Below are 24,354 nucleotides of genomic sequence, written 5' to 3' on the forward strand. Positions count from 1 at the left end.
TCCGGTAACAGAACAGCTGCGAATTTGTGATGAGTCGGCTGAAAACATCAAAAAACAGAATGCAAATTTAACCGTATCATCAGCCCAGGCTGTACCTCAAGAATGGTTAATTGCCAGAGCCCAGCGCAAGGCCGCCACCAAACCACCCATCGATTTGGAGGACATCTTCTCAAGTATAGATCAAGCTAAAGCTAAGGGGAAGAAAAAGCCCACGGCATATTCTAGAATGACTAAAGATGAGCAAAGGAACCGTACTCTTCACATTGCCACACCGCCTGTAGACAAGCCAGCAGATCAGATTACAGTGGCAGATTATAGCATCACGACTGTCCCCATCGGACGAGCCACTAAGGAACAAGAAAAGGAGGAATTCAAAGATTCAGTGCAGAACATATTCAAGCAACTTGAAGAGATAACAGCTGAGAAGGATATGTATCGAGCTCATGCTGAACAGGCCAAAGGGTACATCGATCAACTCCTGAGACCATTACACAATGCTTCTGAATCCCATATTCCCCCGACAGCATTAGCACAAAGAACCACAACAGAATTTGAAGGAGTACGGGACACCGCAAGGGCCGTCAAGGAATGGATACAGGGCATCAAAGGAAGGGGAGAACAAATCCTTGAGGAAGTAAAAGAGATGGCCCACCATCGAGAGATCACTCCGGTCAAGCTATTAGAGGTAAAAAGGGAATCCCTCAGAATGCATGAAGTGGCTGCCACAACTCTCCCCCTCGTGAGGGCTCTTTTCTGGACCCAGTCACAGATTCCTAGATTGTCCACCACCCTCGATCCATATAACATCAGCACTCTTAAAGAATGATACTGGACTATCACCATGAAAAATGACACGAGGAATCATTGATAAAGAAAATGACGCATGCGAGGCAATTTTGAGAGGCATGCAAGAGCTCGGTAAGACAATCCTCCGATCAATGGTTTCAAGATGGAAAAATGACTTGTCCGATGATGTAATACGGCCAGACTGGGAGGAAAGATTGGGAACGGATAGGATTACCTATTCCGCTAGGGACTTGAGTTTTACTGGTCAGTTCCATTCAGACATGTGCTTCGAGCGTGACCATTCCAGCTGGAAGGATGGTTTGAAGCACGTGGACCAGTACCTCGAAGGCATGCAATATAAAATTCGTCATCCTCCTATGCCTCCATTCAGTCTGCTATTCCAATTATGCATCAGGTTCCAGGAGTATATTCGTGAGGAACGTGCGGTAGGTCGTGATCTTTGGCAGGAGTATTTGCATGGTAAAGATGAGTTCTTGGAAAAGGAATCTACAAATGGAAAAGAGAAAGTGCTTTCCTAGAAAGTGCTTTTTCCTTTTAAATCTTGAAAGTGCACTTTTGGCCAAAGGGTCATGTTTGACTTCCAAGTCAACTAAATGTAAAACTTTATGTGTATGCACCTTTTGGATTATTTTGGATAAGTTCTAATTACCTTTTTGGGTAGTTATTACTCCCTTTGGGGTGGTTGTTGATATTTGCCTCCCATTTATGGGTATGGGCAGCCATGTTTTATGGATGAATCTGGGCCACTTGTTTAGATTAAATCTTGGCCATTCATCCATTTTTGAAGCCTATTTAAAGGACTCGTTTTCCCTCATTTTGTAAGAAGTTTTTGGATTGTTGTTGAAGCTATGGCGAAATTTACAGGATTTAATGCAAAGTTAAGACTGTTTCAAATTTCCTTATGAGTGCATGGTCTCCTTCTTCATTAATTTAGAATTTTTCAGTTATGCTTCTTTCTTTTATATAGCATTTTCTAAGTAAACATCTGATAGAATCCTCGCTGTTCATACCATTAGGGAATGGCTGATTGTCTTTTCTTCTGCATGGTTAATCTGAACCTTTCACATGCTTAGTTCGGTTGTTGAATGCTCACTGAATGAATGTCAAAATTCTGATGTTGTATTTAATAGCATGAAAATCCAATTTTCCCTTGAAGATCACACTAGATTGATGCAAGTGTTGTGCTTAAATGGCTGGTAATGCTTAATTTAGTTATTTGGAGGTGTCCGTCTGTTTACTAAATCTGCTATCTTAGTTAAAATTTATATTTTTTGTCTCTATCCCTCTTTTTTCCCCTTTTTTATCAAGAGAATCCGCAGTCCTATTGAAAGCAGTATCAACCCAACTTAAACCATTTGATAAGCAAGACCATTAAAGTTTTGGGGAACTCATCCAACAATTGCCTATTTCACCGTAAGTCCCCCTTGTGTTTCCAGCAAAACACATCAAACCACTGAGTAATCCCGTAGTCAAGCCCTGACAAACGAAACCTTGAGGTTGTCCCTTTTGATCAAACGTAGAAAATAGCACTAGGGATTTCCTTATCTCAAGAGAGGATAGGATACTCAGCAAGTTTATTCTATTCTGCGTTGGCCATATGGAGTTTGCAGCAATGCGACTTTAGACACGTCAACAGGGTGCTACCATTACTACTCCCGCTCCTAGAGGGTTTCGGAGTGGGCACAGGACCAGTTTTTGAACAAATATTAAATAAGGGCTTATTATGTCCCATTTAGACAACACACTTTATTAAACTAATAATAAAAACTAAGTTGTCCTTTTACAATGTCTTAAAATAACATTACTAGGACTAACTTAAAACATTATTATTGAACTATTTCCCTAACTTTATCCCTTAGCCTACAAGAAATAAAGAAATAGGTTACAAATCTCCCAAATATTTTATTTTTGAGAAAGGGACATGACAAGGAAAATTTCCACCAATTCGCCCTAGTGAGCATCACCTATTATTTTTGAGAAGGGGACATGACAAGGAAAATTTCCACCAATTCGCCCTAGTGAGCATCACCTACAATGTAATGAGAACTAAAAGGACCATTCATGGTCATGAAAGATGGGTTATTGTGAACCACTTCTCATGAAGTATGGGTTAATGGAGATTGACTTGAAACTATGTAGTAGAGTACTAATAAATCATCACATAATTTGGTAGACTACCAAAACACCAGCTATATGAAATCAAGTCCATTTCCAAATGAAAAAACTCGATCTTCAAGATCAAGATTTAGGTACCACAACTTAAAGGAAAAAGAAAAGTACATTTTCCATCACAAACCCAACCCTTACGTAAGTTATTAAAATGCTTTATTGAAAAAAACTGTAAAATTCTCCAATATTCACACATGTTTAAGAAGCAACAATTAACAAACATGAATACTCACCTTTAGGATGTTACCTCGTTTCTTATCCAGGACCAAACCCCTGACCATGTAATTCCAGTCGAATTTCCACTGCAACAACTGCATAAGATAGAATTCCAATTTATTAAGTATAGCAGCCTGCAATATGAAACTTTGTAGTTTACAACAATGCACATGCAAAGTACTACAAATCAAAGTGCATTGAAAGCAACATTTTAAAACAGAAATAATTAAACTGACTCCTCCTTTGTCAATAACATACCCCATTACCCTCATTAATAAAGAAAAATACGTTTAGTGCCAAGTTTACATTTCCAAGAAATATCAATACTATGCTGATCCTTCAGAAAACAATCCACTCTGTTATTTGCTAAAAAGCATTGCCAAACAGAAATTCTATAATCCTACGAATTGCAATAAGGAATACTTTATTTAGTGTACATTTGGAATTGTAAGATTGCAAGTAAACCATCAGTTTATAATATTTGTATTTAGTGAACAAGAACCCCACCTTTAGTTTTCCACCTCCAAACATCCTGCAAAAGCAAGTAATTGCTCATTTGCAAAATAAAAAGTGCAAGCTAGCAGAAACAATTAACAATTAAAATATCCATTCACAGCAGCCCATTCATTTATGATAGGAACAGACATAAACAATTGTGCGTAAATTATCTGTTTCACAACATGGAAACCAACCACATATAGTGCTATGTCACACTCACATTAGCTACCTTCTAGATATGGTTTCAAATGTGCTTGATAATCACAAGCTAAACTCTGCAAGCTAATAATTTATAAGTTTCTCTTAGTGAATGAAGTTATATGACTAATGTTGTAAATATACAGCCCTCCCTAAAGTTGTAAATATACAGCCCTCATTGGACTCGATTTTCTATTTACTTCCAAATTAGATGCATGATATTTGCTTTCAACTAAAAATATATCACATGTTCTCTCTTCCTTCTACAGAAAATTTTCATAACAATATTACCTTGTTAGATGCAAGGAAGTTCATGTGCTAAGTAGATGAAACTAGATTCCATGCAATTTTTGCAGAAAGATCATCCATTCTAAAGAGATATTCACCTTAGATGCAGGAAGATGAAAAAAAAACATGGCAATTTAATATCAATATTGTATGGTTGGCTAAGGCAGCATATGTTGAAAGAATTTTACTTTCGAAATTGGTCCATTACTATAAATATTCAGAAAGCTACTACAAGAAGTGGAGAATTGTTTTTGTAAGTAGGCTTCACCTATTCTAGCTAGAAAATCAAGCCATTATTCTAGGAGAATAAGAAGAAGAAATCTCAAACTTTACTTTTGAGCCTTAACCAACAGACTAAACCAAGGTTCTTCAACAAGGTGCCAGCTACAATTTGTTCTTTTCATTAAAGATTCATTGACATGTAGAATAAGGCTCACGCTCTATCCCCACCTCAAGATCGTACGATTGTACCTCAAGATCCAAAATATGTATTGAATCTGAAGATTTGCAAGCAAACTAACTAGATAACATAACATAAACTATAGAACATTGCATAATGACTCACAAGAAAAATTAATAAACCAAAAAACAACTTCAACAATGTTAGCATTTTAATTCACACCTTTTAATGTGACACAAAATGGAACAGCACGTATAGTAAACTGTTATTTGAATTAGTAAGGGAAGCTCTCTATGACTTGGCATTTAGAAGACTCTTCAAATAAACCCAATTTAAAAACCTATCTTTTGTTTTCTCAATCTAGAGCACAAATCATTTTTAGCATTCCTAGTCTAGACAAAAAGTTGTGTGTATATGAACCTATCTATTGTAGAAAATAAATAAATTATAATTAAGGTCATTTACGATTTCTAATTAAATTCAGAGGTCAAAAGTAAAACCCTCCTTATAACCCTCCTTTTATAGAGTCATTTATAATCCAATAAGGAGTTGCAATTTTCTTGATGGTTTATCAGCTTTATGGGGATCGATCAGCTTTTTATAAGTCCAATATTTTACTGTTTATTTCTTCCAAAAACCATAATCTGCTATTAATAAATACTCAGGAAATTATGGGTGTTTGGGATTTCACTGACATAGTAATTATTTGTGATCAGCTATCCATGACATTAAGTTCCATTTTTTAGAAGCTGCAAATTAAAGGGGCCTACAGCATTAATTGCATATCTCCAAAGTTATTCATTGGAGGAATTTGTGTGGTTCTCCACCGGACAAGCTTTAGAATTTATGTCGTAAATTTGGAAGGCCAGATAATATTTGCGTTAATTTTGTAAATGAATACTGGGAGGTTTGCCACCAAATACCGTATTATATCTGCACTGACATTGTAACAGAGATTGGATAGCATAGCCACCAAGATCTGCATTTCCTTATTTCAATTTGATAGAAACTGTGCAGATTGCCACCAATAAGTGAAATATATTACTGTTCACATCTCAACTACCGTATGCTCTCACCTAGTTCCCATTGGATCTTAGTGATCAAAAAATGCAAGAGTTTGTGTTTGATTTTGAAAATGTGGTGAATCAAGCTAATATCCCAATTAGGGACATTACAAAATCTAAGTGGGAAAGCACTTATTTATACTATTTACAAAAACTACATGAAATGAATAAAAGAATTTACCTGCTACTCCTATCCTAGGAATAGCTTTGCATGAATGCAATCATTATTATGAATTGATCGTAGCCACCAAAATCAAACTAAAACATACACCATATCAGCTAAACTGATAGTTGAGTGTAATATGTAATGAAATTAAACATTATCAAAATTTTAAAGTGCATGAAAGGAAATTTAAAAATAGGTTTGCCTCAAAAATATGAATCCCTCCAAATATATCTCACTCAAATAACCAACCTAGATAAAAAATAGAGATAGCTAAACAAGCTACCCAACAATTCCATTGGATATTCCTAGTGTTAAAAACTTTTGTAGATCTTCAAGGAATAGATCTATTTTGACTTCTTCTAGCACCAATATTGAATCTAGGTGCACAATCGAGGCCTGAAGAAACAATTTTGCTTTGGAAATCGATTTCTTGAAGTTGTTGGCGGCAATATTGTACATGAAAATAAAACTAGTTAATTAAGTTGTAATTGTCTTGGTTAGTTGGCAACCGCGGGGTGGTAGTTGCAGTGCGACTGTTGGCGCTCGCACCCCCTCGGTACCTTTAAATACTTCTGAATGTAACTTGTGAGGGAACAATGAGGAAGGGAATAACATCACTTATACTTTATCTGATATCTATGGCATTATTATTCTGCATTACGTGTTTTATCTGTGTACTTTAAGTTATTCACCCAAGAGGGTAAACATTTGGCGCCACTGCCTAGACGTACTCGGGAACGGAAGACGCAGATGGCGTACGGACACGATGGGCCTACCCGTCGGTGAGATTAACCCAGAGGCCGACGATGCGCAAACAGAACAATCGTCGTGGGACGGAGAGCGTGATGGCAAGAGGCGAAGGGGAAATTGAACCCCGTAATAATCCCGCCACAATTTTGAGATAAATTGTGGCCGAAAGGAAAAATAATAAAGGTTTTCTTTTTTTTTTTGTGTGCATCGCGTGTGCTTGCTATGTACGGAAGTGGTTAATGCCCAACCTATTGAATAAAGATAGAAATTAAAAAGCAGAAAAAGCCGAGTGGGAGGCTGTGCAGAGGGCCTTGATTCTGGAGCAGCAAGTAGAACGTAGATGGAGGCTGAGGCAACTTGCCGAAGGACGACTTGCTGAAGGGTGGCCCGAGGGGAACCAAGGAGGTGTCACGGAGGGTGCAGAAGCCGAGGGAAATTTCTACGCGTCGCCAGAACATCGTAGGGTGCGGAGCCACGAAGAGTTTCTGGAGGAAACAAGGTTACAGCGGAATCTAGTCGAGGAGACTCGGGATCAGTTTAGAAACTTATCCCTTACACCACGAAGTGAGGATCACCAAAGGGAGCCAGGAGTGGGCACGGGTGAGAACGAAGGGGACGACAACCGTACGGCTGTAGGTGCGACACATGACAGGCAAAACACTATACCCCCAGTCCGCTGGACACACCACCAGCGCCAGAGGGAGCGGCGCAAGGGCTCAGACACAGCCATAGCCACCTTAGGGGAGACGACCCCCATTAATGGCGAGTAAACAGAAACTACCGAAGTTCAACGGCAACGGGAAGGAAGATCCCGTCTACCATTGTCAAACGTGTGAAACCATATGGTCAGCAAACGGTGTTACTGTTGTGCATTGCACACGCTCCTTGTCGCCGACAGGGTCCCCCCTTCTTATTTTGAGCCTTTCGTCTTTGCCCTGTTGAGTTTCGCGCAGAGTGTCTCGCGTCTTTTCGAGCAAGTCTGCGACTGGGCCAAATTTCGGACCCAGAGGCCCAAAGGGTTGAAATTTCACTAAGTTAAAAGTTGCTAAAATCGCCCAGGGGGTCGAATTTCGGACCCTAGGGCGAAAATTTCAAAATTTGATGTTTCCCATTTGGTCCGAAAATAATGAAAAATGCTTTTAAACGTTGCAAAAGGTAGCTCCAAGTCCGAAAATCACTAAAAAATGCCCAAATTCGGACCCTGGGGCGAAAACTGGAGTGTAAAAACACGAAATATTCCCAAAAGACCCTCAAGGTCCAAAAAACGCCCTGAAGCCCCAAATTCGGACTTTAGCTCCGAAATTTAAAAAAATGGCAAATCGCAAAAGAGGCGTTGAGGCTCCGAAATGTGTAAAAGGACCCTCTAGGTCTGAAACTCGCCATGAGCCTCCATTTTCAGACCCTGGGGGGGTAAGTGAAAGTGTATCGAATTTGTAAAAAGAGCGCTTAGGTCCGAAATCACTTAAGGCGTCCAAATTCGAACCTTAGGATAAAAGTGTAAAACGCGAAATATTCCCAAAAGACACTGAGGTCCGAAAAACACTCAAAACCTCAATTTCGGACCCCAGCTCTGAAATTTCGAAATAATGGTAAAATCGCAAAAATGCTTTAAGCTCCGAAATCACTTGAAGTCCTCATTTTCGGACCCTAGGGCGATTTTGGAAAGTGTGAAAAGCATCGAAAAGTTAAAAAAGGGCGTTTTGGTCCGAAGTTCGCTTTATAACCCCCCAAATTCGAACCCTTGCTCCGAAATGCCAAAGAGCGTCGATTCTACATAATGCGTCTTTTGGTCCGAAATTCACATTGATCCTCAAAATTGGACCATGGAGCCGAAAGTGAAAGGCGATGAAATTGGCGGAAACGTCCAATAGCTCCGAAATAAGCAAAATCATTCCCTAGGTCCTATTGTGACGTTTTCACACATCGCCCCATTGCAAATGGGGACCCCTGCTTTTTTGCTTTTTAGGGCTTGTTTTTAGGTCTTTTAGGGTTTTGTCTTTTAGCCTTTGCGTTTTGAGTATCGCCAAGGGGATCACATGGATAGCAAGTCCGGCTTGAGTGATTAACTGATCCTGAAATTTGGCTAAGTCTGAAAGTCCTGATCTTGAAATTTGACTAAGTCTGGAAACTGAAAAACCTCAAAAAACTAGATTTTGCAATATAACTCCTGGAGGTCTGAAACCACTCTCAAACATCCTGAAAGTATATATGGAATATAACTTAAAGTATAAGAAAGAAGAAACATAGAAGGAAATGTCAAAAAGAGCTCCTGTCCTTCACTGAGGATCCAGAGCGCATTTCGCTGCTGTCCCTCTCCAAGGGACCAAGGCGAAGCGCTCCTGTCCCTCACCAAGGGTCCAAGGCGAAAAGACTTATTTGAGCCATTCCTGGCCTTGTTTGGTCAAATTGAAACATCAAAGGCATGGTGAAGGACAAAATGAACGTGATAGAGCATCCCGACTTGATCAAAGACAATGAAATGATGGAGTTTTTGCCTAGAAGGTCAAAAGTGCTCCTGTCCCTCACCGAAGGACCAGAGCGCTTTTCTTTATATGCACAATTTTAGACCTCTTTTGGACATTAACTTTTATTCATAGCGTGAAGTAAGATGAAATCTTCCCTAGCAAAGGAATTTCGAGATGAAAAGTGAGACAATTTGGCTTGCAAAGCAAAAAGTGCTCCTGTCCCTCACTGAAGGACCGGAGCTTGAATTTCAAATTTGCACTGCCTTTGCAAGATTAAAGTGATTTTATGGTTTGAAGAGGTTAAGGGAAGCATGTTTTGTCCATTGAATATAATTTAAGCGGTTCACAAAGGAGTAAATCAACCCAAATGACAAAAAGTGCTCCTGTCCCTCACTGAAGGACTATGGCACTTTTTCAAGTTTCTCCTCTTTGTTTGATATTTTATGGCAAAACTTGACTTGGATGGGAAGGACGAATGATGTTTTATGCCTTGGACACGATTGAAGGTTTAAAAGACAAACAAATACACCAAGATGCAAAAAGTGCTCCTGTCCCTCTCCAAGGGGCCAGAGCGATTTTCCAAAAAGTGCTCCAGTCCCTCTCCAAGGGTCCAGAGCGATTTTCCAAGAAAGTGTAAATTTCTTGCAAAGACAAGGCAAGTTTGTGATTGAAATGAATGGAAGAGGACATGATTAGCCCATTGAAGATAATTTGGGAAGCTAGCAAAGGACGGATAAGCTTGAAGTTGCAAAAGTGCTCCCGTCCCTCACCAAGGGACCAGGGCGAAAAACATGTTATCTAGCCTTTCTCACCAATTTTGGACAAATTGAGGCCAAGGCGCAAGTTTGAAAAAGTGTTTAAAATGCCTTGAAGTGGAATTGAGATGCGAGAGTTGCAAATTTTGACGACAACTGGCAAAAGTGGTCCCGTCCCTCACCAAGGGACCAGGGCGAAATCTCCAAATATGCCCATTTACCTTACATTTTGAAATGCTATTTTTGTTTCCAGGACTCAAGAAGGAGTGGGGAATGATGTTCTACGCCTTGAGGGTAATTTGAAGTTGATGTGATCAAGAATTTGTGCAATGGACTCAAAAGTGCTCCTGTCCCTCACTGAAGGACCAGAGCGCTTTTTATGAAAACAACAAATTCCCTCCAAGATTATGCTAAGGCAAAGTTGTGTGAGATGGTAAGGATCCTCTAAAGCATGGTGAACAAAGGTTTGACTTCAAAAAATTGAGAATCCTAGCCCAAAAATGAAAAAGTGCTCCTGTCCCTCTCCCAAGGACCAGAGCGAAGTTATTGACATTCTTTGTTTTTGCCATATCCCAACGTTGATGTCCTCCAAATCGCATGAAATGCCAAAATCGCCAATTTCAAAATAGTTGGAAAAAATTAAATTAAATTGGCATTTAATAAAGGCGCATGGCATTTAATAAATTAATTTTTAGCCTCAAAAAAATTGATTTTTTATTATTAAGGCATTTAAAATTAATTTTTGTGAAATTAAAATTGAAAAAGGAGCACTTGAGGTATTATTTTTATCTATTTTATTAGGTCAGCCTCTTGTTTTTGCAAATTTATTTATTTTTTGGCCTATTTTGCCAAGTCGGCCTATGGGGAGATGAAATGGTGAGCGCCCTATATAATAAGGGTGTTTTCAGCAATTTTAATCATCATTCATTCATTACTTCAAGTGCGATTTGAGGAGCAAAGAAAGAGGTGCGAAAGCTAGTCTATTTGAAGGTGAATTTCCAGATTTTGGAGAAACTAGTGGAAGGTGAAGTTCTTTTTCAAGCCAGAGGAGGCGTAATTCATCCAAGGGAGGACTATAATCTAAGCTTGTCCATCAAAATCCGGTTTTCTTTCATCTTTTGCCAAGGTTTTGTGGTTAAGCAATCAAGGGAAGGTATGAAGAATTACTTTTTTGAAGATCTCATTCAAGACTTATTGTGATCCCATTGCAATTTTGTAAAATCTAAGTCTTGAAAATCCGATTTCCATTCATTATTAATTTGAAAATGTGTAGTTCTTGATTTATCATGACTTTTTTCAAATTAATATCTTAAGTTTTACCTTTGAAAGGTCTTAAATTTCATACTTTAAGGTTTGATGCTCAAAAGACTAACTTTAATATTTTGTGTAGGCATCAAATGGAGATCCCAGAGTTGTAAAATCAAGCCGGATCAAGGACGACCTCCTCCAGCCTAGCATCGACAAGGACGGCCTTCTTCGATCAAACATCATCAGGAATAACCTCTTCCAATCCAGGATTTCAAGGCGAGGTACACCAACATCCTGCACATCAAAGACAAAAGGAGTCAGAGCAAAGGGTTCGTTGAAGAAGCAGTCAGTGTGGTCCACCTCAGCATGTCCAGATTCAATGTACCTAACTCATGGGAGATGGCACAAACTTCAATGTACCTACCCCAGCTATCCATTGGTCGAATTTTCCAGAGAGGACATGTGTCCAAGCAATACAATTATTTCATTGGTCAAGCATTAAATGTTATGTAATGGTTGTAACAAACCCTAATTAGGGTTTTCAGTATTGAATCTTGGCCATTGATCTCAAATTGATCTTAGCCATCGAATTGTATTGTGGGCACTATATAAGCCCTGGCTCTTCATTTTATAGAGGCATTAGATAGAAAGCAGTTAGAAAGGACTTAGTAGATAGAGAGTAGTTAGAAGGTGATTAGCTAGTTGATAGAATAGCAATTAGATTAGAGTAGAGAGAGAAGGCAAAGATTGTTGCCAAGATGTTGTTGTAAAAGACTTGTAACTTCATTGAAGAAATGGTGAAATTTATGGGTCGATTCAACAATTTGCATGGTCTCTATACTTCTCATATTTGATTTCGTGTTATTAGATGAGTGGAAGAAATGTGCTTGATTGATGGTGGAATTCGTATATCCATACTACTAGCAGTTTGTTGATTGCAGACTTGCCTTGTGTAGTCAACTGGAATCATTCAGCTTAAGCTTAACTTCAATTGTTGCTTCTTCATTGATATACATCAACCTGATGGTGTCTATGCCTGCAGTGATGATTTGAACATCATAAAGCTTTCCTTCGAAGATCGCACTAACCTTGTGGAGATGTTCCTGTGATGTCAAAACAAGACTTAGTTAGAATTCCATCAAAGATCATTCATTGCTCTTACATTCTTAGTGTTAGGATTAGATTCTTTCCTCGCCCTCATCTTTTTTCCCTTTTTTTTTTTTTTTTTTTTTTTTTCAATTCAAAGCTAGTAAAATCCTATGTTCTAGCAAATCAGAAGTTCAGTCATCAAGTGTAAGGCCCCTTGTGATTCCAACAAATCACATCATACCACAGAGAGCTTATCCACACGTAGAGACCCTACATACAAGAACCTTGAAGTCATCCCGATTGAACCTTTTCGCGACATCTTCAGCATTCGGAGGCTTTATTCAAGAGAGGATAAGGTACCCTTGGGTATTTTATTCTGTGTTTGATAGTGTACAAAATACACGTCAACAGGTCCGAAATTGCGATGAATACAAAACGTTGAGAACTCCGAAGTTTGTCTCCAAGTCGCGAAATACACTTTGAACGCCCAAAGCTCCAATAGGTTAAAATCGCGAACTTTCCAAAACTCTCCAAGCTCCGAAGTTTTCTCCAAGGCGGTGAGCTCCGAAATCCCCCAGAAATTGCCAAAATCGCGAAAGATGCCATGACTCCAAGGTTTTGCGGAGCTTGCAAATAACGTTAAATTGCCTGAGGTAGGTCTGAAGTTTTCTTGCAAATAGTGTGATTCCTCCGAAAACTTCAGTTCGCCAAAACACAAGTGCTCCGAAATTCGTCAGAAGCCTGCAAATCGTGAAATGTGAAACACGAAATTTGCGAAAGCGAAAGAAGAAAACGTTATTGATCCGAAGTTTGCCCTTGGGATTGAATAGAAGGCAAAATTTAAATTTCAAAGGGCCTCCAAAACTCTCCAAGGTCCGAAGTTGAAAGGTGAAATCATTCGAAATTTTAAAGTCCTCCACTTCTCCAAAATCGCTTCGTGCAGGCCCAGATTGGGAGATTCAAAATTTGATAACCCTCCCTCAACGCTGCTGCATTTCGTGCAAGGAAAGATCACGTCAGATTTGAAAGGGGAAATAGAGCCAATTTCGTGTAAATCGTATTCAAGGTAAAACGTTGTGTAAACTTTTCCAAAGCATTCAAATTTAGATTGCCAATTACCCAGGGTAAAAACCATTTAAAATGATAAATTCTCTTTCGTCCAACAACCGCGAAAAATTTAAACCAAAGAGATAACCGTTGGAATTCAAAACTTTGCAAAATCGTTCGTTCATTTCACGCGGCAAGGTCGGGCAATCTCTCGCCATCCGCTCTCATCAGGTAAGTACGCTTTGTCTCGTATGATCATCTGAAAATGCTTAAATCGAATAGACAAATGCGTGAAATTTGATCAAAACGCTTGAATTTTTGAAATCTGCATCTCTTTCGCTTATAAAACGTTGTTCAAAGCACTCGAAATCTAGAATTCACTCCTAAGGCTTCACCAGAAATTGCATCTTTTTTTTCAAACTTAGGAGAACTTTTCATGCTTTGTCTCTGTTGAAAACTAATCCAAAATCCAGAAAATGATAAGTATAAATTCGCAATGAAAAAAAAAGAATCTTCAGGAATGTTGTGGTTAAAATTGATTAAGCCCTTTTAGCTAGAAATGTCGCTCCATGTCCAATCTAAATTTTGAATTAACCTTTGAATGTTGGAGTATTTTCTATCTAACCCGCCTTACTTCTTTTGTATCACCTCGTAATCTGTGTCCGTCTGTGCAAGATTAATGCCTAAATCGGCAATAGAATCATCAAAGACGCCCGCTGCAGCCGAGACCTCGCGAGCATCCAAATCAGATATCCCGCGTAAGGTTGAAAGGATGAAGTATAAATATCAGAGGGGAGGATTGAGGGAGTCGAAGGTTCAAAGCGTCTAGGATAATATCGGTGATACCGACCTTGGCCATATTGATATTCAAGACTTCAGGAATCGGGTCTTCTCACCCGACGCATATGGCAGGCCTAGGCAGATGGTGGAAAGTGGCATCGCCGAAGCGGCGGAATTTCCTCCAACGATACAGAACTATGAATTAGTAGTAGAGGCTGCCCGGCATTATGAGCCAAATTCCAGACTAGTGCTCCTCGAGAATATGACTATCGCCGACTTCTCTCCTGAGGCCATTGGTGATGCATTTGACATCCCCTTTCCAAACAATCCCACAGCTACAACCATAGATGAAGCACAAGGGGCATATGATATGAATCCGGCCCGATGCAAAGCACTGATCAACGAAGAATGGTACAAAGAAAAGAGGCTTTCAAGTGCCAGAATTGTGAAAAAGACCCCCAGGAGTGATTTTCATAATGAACATGGGGATATGGTCACATTTCTGAGCCGAGTCATGGGACTTCCTAAGTCCAACTACTTTGAAGAGTGGATGTTCTATTTTACAAAGCAGGTCTTCGTCGGGAAGTCTAAGTTTGACTGGGCCCAGATCATAAGCGATAACATCCACACTCAGCTGATTGAGCTCGAAACGAAGAAGTACTTCACCATGACCTCTTATTTGGTCTATATGTTCGCCAAGAACCAGCCACTGCCAGGATTGATAATGAAAGGTGAAATCGGGAATGGGCCCGGTCAAGTAAAGGTCTATGATTGTTACCCCCAACTGCACTACCAAGATATAGCTCAGAGGGAAAAGAGCAGCCCAGCTTATGCAGTAAGTCAGTATGAACGCATCAATGACGCCTTCACAATGCACCTAGTCAGGCTAATGCAGGGAGGATTACACATAAGGCTCTCAGAGAAAGCTACTACTCTAGTACAGAGGTATGGAGCCTAGTTCATTCAGTTCCCAAGGTTCTCTTACATCCGAATAGCTGGTTTCGATGGTTCCCCCCTCCGACTTCCACAGTACCCAACCGACAAAGTAATTCTTATGGAGGTTGCAAGGCAGTCACACCTGGCCGGCATCTTACTCCGAGAAAGCAAGCAGGCTGGATTCACATTCCCTATGATCATAGGCAACCATGATATCCACTTGAAGACCCCTACCCTAGCAGAAGAGTCCCTTGCAGAGTTGGCCTCTTATGGCCTATAGGACCATTTTCCAAGAAAATATTTTGATCATGATAATTTGGCGAAAAGAGCCTATGGTAGGCAGTACAAAGCAAAGGAATCAATTGAAGACTATTGGAAGAATTGCTCTGATGACTACAAGGTCAGGAGACGGGAATATTCTAGACTGAGTGTGCAGCAAATGCGACTCTTTGAATACCGCCGGGTCCTAGATCAGCTCACAGATTCAGGGAATTGCCTCCAGGTCCAAGAATTTGAAGCAATAAGGCATCTCTTGCCAAGCGTTGATTGGTCCCAGGACCCAATCACTGATTTCGAGGCAGTCATGGCAGCCCCAGCAAGGTACACAGATCAATGGTTACATTAGCAGATCGAAAGGCTAATCCATGAGGGAGTCCAGTTCACTTACCACTTAATGGGCAGCCTCGATTCTCAGTCTTCAGAAGATGAAGGAATGTCTAGTGCACCCCGGGAGGGAACTAAGAAACCAAAGAAAAGGAAGAAGGCTAAGGCTTGCAGAGGGACTCGGACGTCCAAAAGAACAAGAAGGGAAAAGATTCCTATAAAGAGGCCAAAGGTCACTTCATCTTCAAAAGACCCCAGTTCGTCCGACGATGCAGTAGAATTGGATTGTATACCTGCTCCACCTTCCTAGAGCGACATCGATGCATTTGAAGCCAATGATCCTCCTGCGTCCGATGTGCTAGACACTGAGCTAAGAGCCCTCGAATTGACCGAACTAGGTAACCAAATAGAAGGAGAGATTCCATCCACCCAGGGGGTCAAAGTGCATGAACCTACTCAACAGAGCCGTCACGAGTTGCTGCTCCACAATGCAGCCAAACATGACTCCACCGTCGAAGAAGAACAAAGGATAGATGAGACTCATGAGCTCGAAAGAGCTGAAGAATGACCATCACATGAAGATGTCAGGCAGTTGTTCAACGAAATAGGGGAGAATTCAACTGCAAGCAAAGGGCTTCGCACCTCTTTCACTCCTCTGGTGGCAGGGCAGCTGCGAATCTGTGATGAGTCGGCTGAGAACGTCAAAGAACAAAATGCAGACTTAACCTTATCATCAACCCAGACAGTGCCTCAAGAGTGGTTGATTGCCAGAGCCCAACGCAAGGCCGCCACCAGACCACCTATTGATCTAGAGGATATCTTCTCGCGCATAGACCAAGCAAAAGCTAAGGGGAAGAAAAAACCCAGGGCATATTCTAGAGTGACCAAAGACGAGTAAAGGAACCGCACTCTTCACATTGCCACCCCGCTTGTAGACAAGCCAGCAGATCAGAATACGCTGGCAGATTATAGCATCACAACTGTCCCCATCGGACGAGCCACTAAAGAGCAAGAAAAAGAAGAATTTAAGGATTCAGTGCAAAATATACTCAAGCAGCTCGAAGAAATCACAGCTGAAAAGGACATGTATCGGGCTCGTGTTGAGCAAGCCGAAGGATACATCGATCAACTCCTAAGGCCATTGCACAATGCCTCTGAATCCCATATTCCCCCGACAGCATTGGCGCAAAGGACCACAACAAAATTTGAAGGAGTACGGGACACCGCAAAGGCCATCAGGGAATGGATGCAAGACATCAAGAAAAAGGGAGAGCAGATCCTTAAGGAAGTAAAAGAAATGGCCCTCCATCGAGAGCTCACTCTAGTCAAGTTATTAGAGGTAAAGAGGGAATCCCTTCACATGCACGAAGTGGCAGCCACTACCCTTCCCCTCATGAGAGCTCTTTTCTGGACACGCGCAAATTCCTACATTGTCCGCCATCCTAGATCCTCATAGCATCAATGTTCTTAAGGAGTGGTACTGGACTATCACCATGAAGAACGACACCAAAGAAATTATTGACAAGGAGAGTGACGCATGTGAAGTGATTCTGGGAAACATGCAAGAACTAGGTAAGACCATCCTCCGATCAATGGTTTCGGGATGGATAAACGACTTGTCCGATAATGCAATCCAGCCGGGCTGGGAAGAAAGATTGGGAACGGATAGGATTACCTATTCCACTAAGGACTTGAGTTTTGCTGGTCAGTTCCATTCAGACATATTATGCTTTGAGCGTAATCGCTCCAGCTGGAAGGACGGTTTAAAACACGTGGACCAGTATCTCGAGGGCATGCAATACAAAATTCGCCATCCTCCCATGCCTCCATTCAGTCTGCTCTTCCAGTTATGTATCAGGTTCCAGGAATCGAAGAACGGGCAGCAAGTCGTGATTTATGGTGGGAATACTTGCATGGCGAGGATCAATTTCTAGAAAAGGAGTGTGAGACTGAAATAGAGAAAGTAATTTCTCAAAAGTGCTTTTTTCCCTCTAAATCTTAAAAGTGCACTTTTGCACCAAAAAGTGACTTTTGGTCAACAAATGTAAAACTTTATTGATGCACCTTTTTGGGATTATTTCAAATTGCTGTAATTATCCCTTTTTGGGTAGTTATTGCCCATTTTGGGGTGGTTGTTGATATTTGCATCCCATTTATGGGTATGGGCAGCCATGCTTTATGGATGAATCTGGGCCACTTGTTTAGATTAAATCTAAGCCATTCATCCTTTTTGAAGCCTATTTAAGGGACTGGTTTTCCCTCTTTTTTGTAAGAAGTTCTTGGATTGTTGTGAAAGCTCTGGAGAAATTTACAGGAATTAATGCAAAGAATTAAGACTGTTTTCAAGTTTCCTTGTGAGTGCATGGTCTCCTTCTTCACTTAATTTAGAAATCTTTCAGTTATGTTTATTTCCTTTACATAGCGTTTTTCAATCAAGCATCTGATAGAATCCTTGCAGTCCACACCATTAGGGAATGGCTGATTGCCTTTCTTTCTACATGGTTAATCTGCACCTTTCATGCTTAGTTCGGTTATCAAACACATACTATGAATGTAAAAGTTCTAATACTGTACTTGATAACATGAAAATCTTGTTTCTCCTTTGAAGATTGCACTGGATTTATGCAAACATTGTGCTTGAGCAGCTGGTGATGTTTAATCTAGTTTCCTGGAGGTGTCTGTCTGCTTGACTGAATTTGCTATCTTAGTTAAAATTTACATTTCATGTCTCTCTCTCTCTCTCTATCCTTCCCTCCTTTTTTCCCTTTTTTATCCAAAAAATCTGCAGTCTCATTAAAACAGTATCAAATTAACCGAAATCATCTGATAGAAAGATTAAAAAAGTTCCAGGGAACTTATCTATAAATTACCATTCAACGTAAGTCCCCCTTGTGTTTCCAGCATAAACACATCAAGCCACTAAAAAATCCCGTAGTCAAGACCTGACAAAAGAAACCTTGAGGTTGTCTCCTTTGATTAAACTTAGAAAACAGCATTAGAGACTTCCTTATCTCAAGAGAGAGTAGGATAATCAGTTGGCTATTCTATTCTGCGTTGGAAGTATGGAGTTTGCAGCAATGCGATTTCAGACACGTCAACAGAATTGGTGCTAGAAGGAGGGCCCATTAATGTTTAAACTACTAAATCAAGATCACATCAGCCTGCATTTGTAGAGAGTAACAGAATTAGCTTTTACCCTATTCCGCGTGCAGCAGAAATGATACTAGGAGGGCAGCTCATGATGTAGTATGGTATTGCTGCATGAATTCCCGCTTAACCTTCCCCTTGAACAGCCAGATCAGGGACTGAACCAATCGTATATTGCAGATCAGTTACGAACCCTGACTTGGAAGTCAGAAGCAGATCATCCTCTTTTCAGGCAAGTGAGTCGCACCATCAATCAAGAAGAAGAAAAGGGTTCGCAAATAGAGGTTGTGATCAGGGAAAATCTAGAAAGACAACGGATTGCTACCCTTCGCAAGCAAGTTCTTAAGGAAATCTGACAGTTCTCTTTCGGGACCACTAATATGGTGAATAATGGGTCTACCCGTTAATCCTCCTCAGCCAGAAAGAGACCCTCAACCAGTGATACAGCCAGATTTGAATTTCAGCGACGAGCAAGAAAGCCTCATTACAGAATTATATAGCTTGGCTTGGTCAGTAAAAAAGAATTATCCAGATTGGTCCCAAATGTCTATGATCCTTGAAGAGGAACAGAACATTGCCGATCGTATCGACGCGCAGAATCAAAGAGATCAAGAGGAGGCTAATCTAGCTCCCACACCGCACCAACAAATTTGACATTAAAACAACTCACACTGGAACAAATTGGATCCTTCTCTCCAGAGAGATTCGAAAGAGTCCTAAGGTCAAGCCCAGAGCGGGAAAGATTTACCGGATTTCAGTTCTACAGATGCAAGAGTTATCGCCAGACTGCAGATCCAAGTGAGTCTAGCTCTGCAAATCAGCAGTTTGCTGTTCCAGCAAGTTCAGTTTTTGCAGTTCCAGCAGTTACAACCCCGGTTCCTAATCAAACTCAAGCAAAACAGCCACAAAATCCCAAATGAGATATTATCTATTATCTGAGTCAAATTTAATTATTTAAACAAAATTGTAACTCATTTGATTGCAATCCTTGATTACCATACTAGATTTTACATAAAAACAGAAATTATTTGTTAACCTTTTAGACCTACAAATTGTAATATTCTACACATAGATATATGACTAATATATCCATTATCAGTTCCTATTGGCAGTGACCAAACAAAATTATCAGTATTGCCATAGAATGTCGGATAATATTAAATAATTAAATTAATGAATTCCCGTTTTGCTGACTATAGCCTACGAGAATTAAATACGCTAATAAGTCCCACTAGATCACTCTGCGGAAAGGGACATTACACAAGATAGCAGTGCTGGCTAAAAAGCATGACATCATGTTATGTCAACTAAAAGCAAATTCAGCGCCTACGTCAAGTGAAATGGGAAAAAAATCATGAAAAAAGGTGGTAACATCTTATCCAATTAACCTACAAAAAGGAGAAGGCAGATTTAAAGCAGAAAAGGGGTTTATTTCAGACAACTTTGAAGGTTTTCATTTTGTTTCCTCTTTGTAAGAGGATGAGATTGAATTGCTTTACAGGAATTATTCTAACATTATTTAATCCTAGAAGCTGTGGCTGAGAGTTATAAATATGTGTGATGAACACATAATATAGGAAGGTTGAGAGAAAACTTATGTTGCAGAATCATCACTCAAAGGACTGAAGTCAAATCTGTATGTTTTTTGTATTGAAGGATGTATGTAAATTGATGTAAAGCCTATGTTGCAAAAGCTTATATGGAGATCATTCATCCTGCAGTTTTAATTTCATCAGGTAAATTGAATTGAGTAACTTGGTCAAACTTTGTGTTGATAGTCGTCGTTCATTAAGGTAATAGCTTAGTGTATTGCTTTAGCAATTTATCTCACGGAATTGCATGATGTTTGTTCATTTAATCATTTCCTATGTTGATGCTAATTCATTGGTCTCTGATAGGTCTCTAGTTTAGCTAGTAATCAACATCCATCGATAATATTCAATCAAATATCCATCTGTGGCTAAATACAGCTTTCTACTTTAACAGTATAGAATTGTGTTTGCTGATGTTTGAATTGTTAGTCCTTAAACCTAAAAAATCTTGCTGCAGTCTTGGTTGTCGATAGTTTGCACAGTATTCAAAGCAAAAACATTATCAATTAAATATTTATATTTAATGCAGAACCTCAATGAATAATTTGTATAATATACATATTTTGTAAATTCTATTATTATTAGATTTAATTATGTCTCCAAAAGCTTTCCCTCATAATTTGAAAAACGGTTATACCATACACACCATTCCATTTTGTGTTGTCAAAAACGTGAAAAATTAAAACATTAACACTACTACAATGTATGAAAGTTGTTAAGGTTATTTTTAAGTTTTTGGTCTGGAATTACTTTTCCATGGAACCATTGGGATCAACCTTCAGACCGAGTCACCTAAACAAAATGGAACAAGATCTACACTTAGTACTTGTTGTCATTTTATGACACCCTCACTTAGTACTTGTCATTTTATGACACCCTTGGTCCATCAGTGAGAACCGATCAGAGACATGTTCCATGGACAAGCACTGCCCCAGTTGATCAAGGACAAAACCAATGGAATGATGATTGTTAAGTGTTCTCTTGTCGGGAGCCAGGTTCCAAGGTTTTCCCTTCTTAATCCCGGAACCCCCAGGTTCCAAGCCTTTCCCTTCATGACCCTGAAATCCAGAAAAGTTCCAAGCTTTTTCCTTCTTGAGCCCGAAATCCTGGAACCCCTAGGTTCCGAGCCTTTCCCTTCTTGACCCCGGAATCTCGGAACCCCCAAGTTCCAAACCTTTCTCTTCCTTGAACTCGGAATACCGGAATTCCAAGTTCTCAAGCCTTTTCCTTCTTGACCCTGGAATCCCAAAACCCCCAGGTTCCAAGCCTTTTCCTTCATGACCCAAAATCCCGGAACCTCCAGGTTCCAAGCCTTTTCCTTCATGATCACGAAATCCCAGAACCCTCAAGTTTCAAGCCCTTTCCCCTTCCTTGAACCCGGAATCCCGAAATTCCCAGTTCTCAAGCCCTTTTCCCTTCCTTAAACCCGGAATCCCAAAATTCCAAGTTCTCAAGATCTTTTCCCTTCCATGAACCCAAAATCCCAAAAATTCCCAGTTCTCAATCCCTTTTCCCTTCCTTGAACCCAGAATCCCGAAATTCCAAGCCCTTTTCCTTGAACCCAGAGTCTTGAAATTCCCAATTCTCAAGCCCTTTTCCCTTCCTTGAACCCAAAATCCCGGAATCTCGAAATTCCTAGTTCTCAAGCCCTTTTTTCTTCCTTGAACCCAAAATCCCAAAATTCCCAATTCTCAAGCCTTTCTCTTCCTTGAACCTAGAATCCTAGAGTCTTGGAATTCCCAGTTCCAAGCCTTTTCCTCATGACACCAGAATCCCGGAACCCCTAGGTTCCACTTTTTTCCCTTCTTGCCCCTAGAATCCCAGAACCTCCAAGTTCCTGACTCATCTCCCCTTGTGGCAAGAACCGACGTCCAACTTCGAATGACTTGCGATACTTCTAGATGACGTCATCAACACTCAAGGCTCTTAATGCTCTACCAACCTGTTGTGACGTTTTCACACATCGCCCCATTGCAAATGGGGACCCCTACTTTTTTTTGCTTTTTAGGGTTTGTTTTTAGTTTTTTTAGGGTTTTGTCAGTTAGCCTTTGCATTTTGAGTGTCGCGAAGGGGATCACATGGATAGCAAGTCTGGCTTGAGTGAAGTCCTAATCCTGAAATTTGGCTAAGTCTGAAAGTCCTGATCCTAAAATTTGACTAAGTCTGGAAACTGAAAAACCTAAAAAAACTAGATTTTGCAATATAACTCCTGGAGGTCTGAAACCACTCTCAAACATCCTGATTGATCCTTTTTCGCGACATCTTCAGCAGCCAGAGGCTTTATTCAAGAGAGGATAAGGTACCCTTGGGTATTTTACTCTGTGTTTGATAGAGTACAAAATACACGTCAACAGAATTGGCGCTAGAAGGAGGGCGATTGTGATATTTGTTTGAACTACTGATCCTACCAATTCGCAAGGAGTTATCCAGGACTTTTTTTACCCTCCTCCACGCTCGACAGAATTGAATTAGGAGTGCCTGACAGCGAACACGAACTCTTGAATCCAAGGAAGATCAGTGGAAAGCTTTTTCTCAAACACTCGACGGAAGTGATACAAATAAGGAAGGTGATCGTTGGATCGTCAGTTGGACTTACGCAAGAAGGAATCAAGCTGGAACCAGTTGAACGTTCAAGTTGAATCCGAGATATTCAAGATCTCTCTTATTCCAGAAAATCCAAAAAAAAGTGAAAAATAGAAAATCCAAAAAAAAAGTGAAAAATAGAAAATCAAAAAAAATCAAAAAATCAAAAAATCAAAAAGCAAAGATTTCTCAATGGAGCGGCAACAGTTTCACGAGGAGCAACAAGTTGATTTTCCTGAACTTTGGTGGAGATTAGATACACAACTTTATCCACGCAGATTGTCCGAGTTTGCAAGACCAGGGCAGTGTCAAATCCACGAGACAGAAGAACATGATGAAATGTATTGCTTGAAGTACTTATCAAGGATGGAATCGGCAGCGCAGGGAAAAATCTTCTTTTGGGATGTCCCAAGGCCAGAAACAGAAGAAAGCAATTTCAGTGTCCCAGAGAGCAAGGATCCTCTTCTAAGCTTCATGTGGATGATCGAGAGTCAGCTCATTTTGAATGGTGAAATGCGTTTGGAAAACATATTGCTACCATTGTGGTGTAGAATTCACAACTCACCTCACTCTGAATTTACTTGCTCAGTATGTGAAATGGTTATCAATCAAGTCAGAAACTAGTTTGGAATGCCAACTTTGTCCGAAGAAGAGTGTATTATGAACAAATCTTGGGGTGCACATCTCGCAGCCAAATTTAGGAGAACCTATGAACAGGGCATTGCTCCAACATCTGATTATGAGAAGGATCACTTGTACGTTGATGATACAGATGCACCTGAGGAACAATGTATTACAATGGATAGCTCGCCATGCCTTGCACCTGAAAAGGAATACCATGAAACAAAAGTTGAAGAAACAGTTGAAAATACTCAAACAATAATAAAGGAAGATCCAGGAGTTGAACAAGCAATAAAAGAAGAAGATGACTCATTCCTTGAAGAATTCTCGTTTATGCTACAAAAGGAGATCCTTGAGATTGAATTGCAGGAGTTTTCAAATGGCCTCATTGAAGAAGACAATCAAGTTGAGATATTGAATCAAGAGTTACAGATCATCATAAGTGAGCCCAGGTATGAAGAACAATTCAAAGGGGCGCTTAAATATTTCATCACTCTCGTAATATTTGAGGAAGCATTGAAAGAACTTGTAGAGGAAACACAAATGGAATCACTGCCAAATTTTTTTCTAGATAAGCAAGTTACTGTGAGTGATATGATCCATCATCAGCTCCGACCTCCCGAGACTATACTTGAAGACGAGACATCACCTGAGATTTCTTTGATCCACTAGAGGAGATGTTTGAAGCTCAATCCATCAAGGAGACTCTCATTTTTGAAGATATGCTAACAAAATTTCATGAAGATGCCTGGTTTATGCAAGATATCTCAGTGAAAACAGAGAATCTTGAGCTATTCGAAGGGGCGCTGAGCTTGTTTCAAGAGGACTTTCCAAATCTAGATCAACATACTACAGATGCTCGTGGAATGATTCATCATCAATGGCGACCTCCTGAAGCAGCTGGTGACTTCGCTTCCGACAATACAGTTCTG

At 40.1% G+C, this 24,354-nt stretch overlaps 1 protein-coding gene across 6 annotated transcripts in view; it reads right to left on the bottom strand.

Annotated features, from left to right (window-relative positions):
* Positions 1-24,354, bottom strand: part of LOC131048035 (uncharacterized) — a 298,163-nt gene that overhangs the window by 235,139 nt on the left and 38,670 nt on the right. For all 6 annotated transcript variants that reach the window (XM_059207094.1, XM_057981866.2, XM_057981863.2 and 3 more), the window contains one exon: positions 3,210-3,287. In XM_059207094.1, the coding sequence (XP_059063077.1) occupies positions 3,210-3,287 (78 nt within the window). The remainder of the gene's footprint in view (positions 1-3,209; positions 3,288-24,354) is intronic.

The sequence above is a fragment of the Cryptomeria japonica genome, chromosome 6 (genome assembly GCF_030272615.1).
Source record: "Cryptomeria japonica chromosome 6, Sugi_1.0, whole genome shotgun sequence".
Lineage (NCBI taxonomy): Eukaryota > Viridiplantae > Streptophyta > Pinopsida > Cupressales > Cupressaceae > Cryptomeria > Cryptomeria japonica.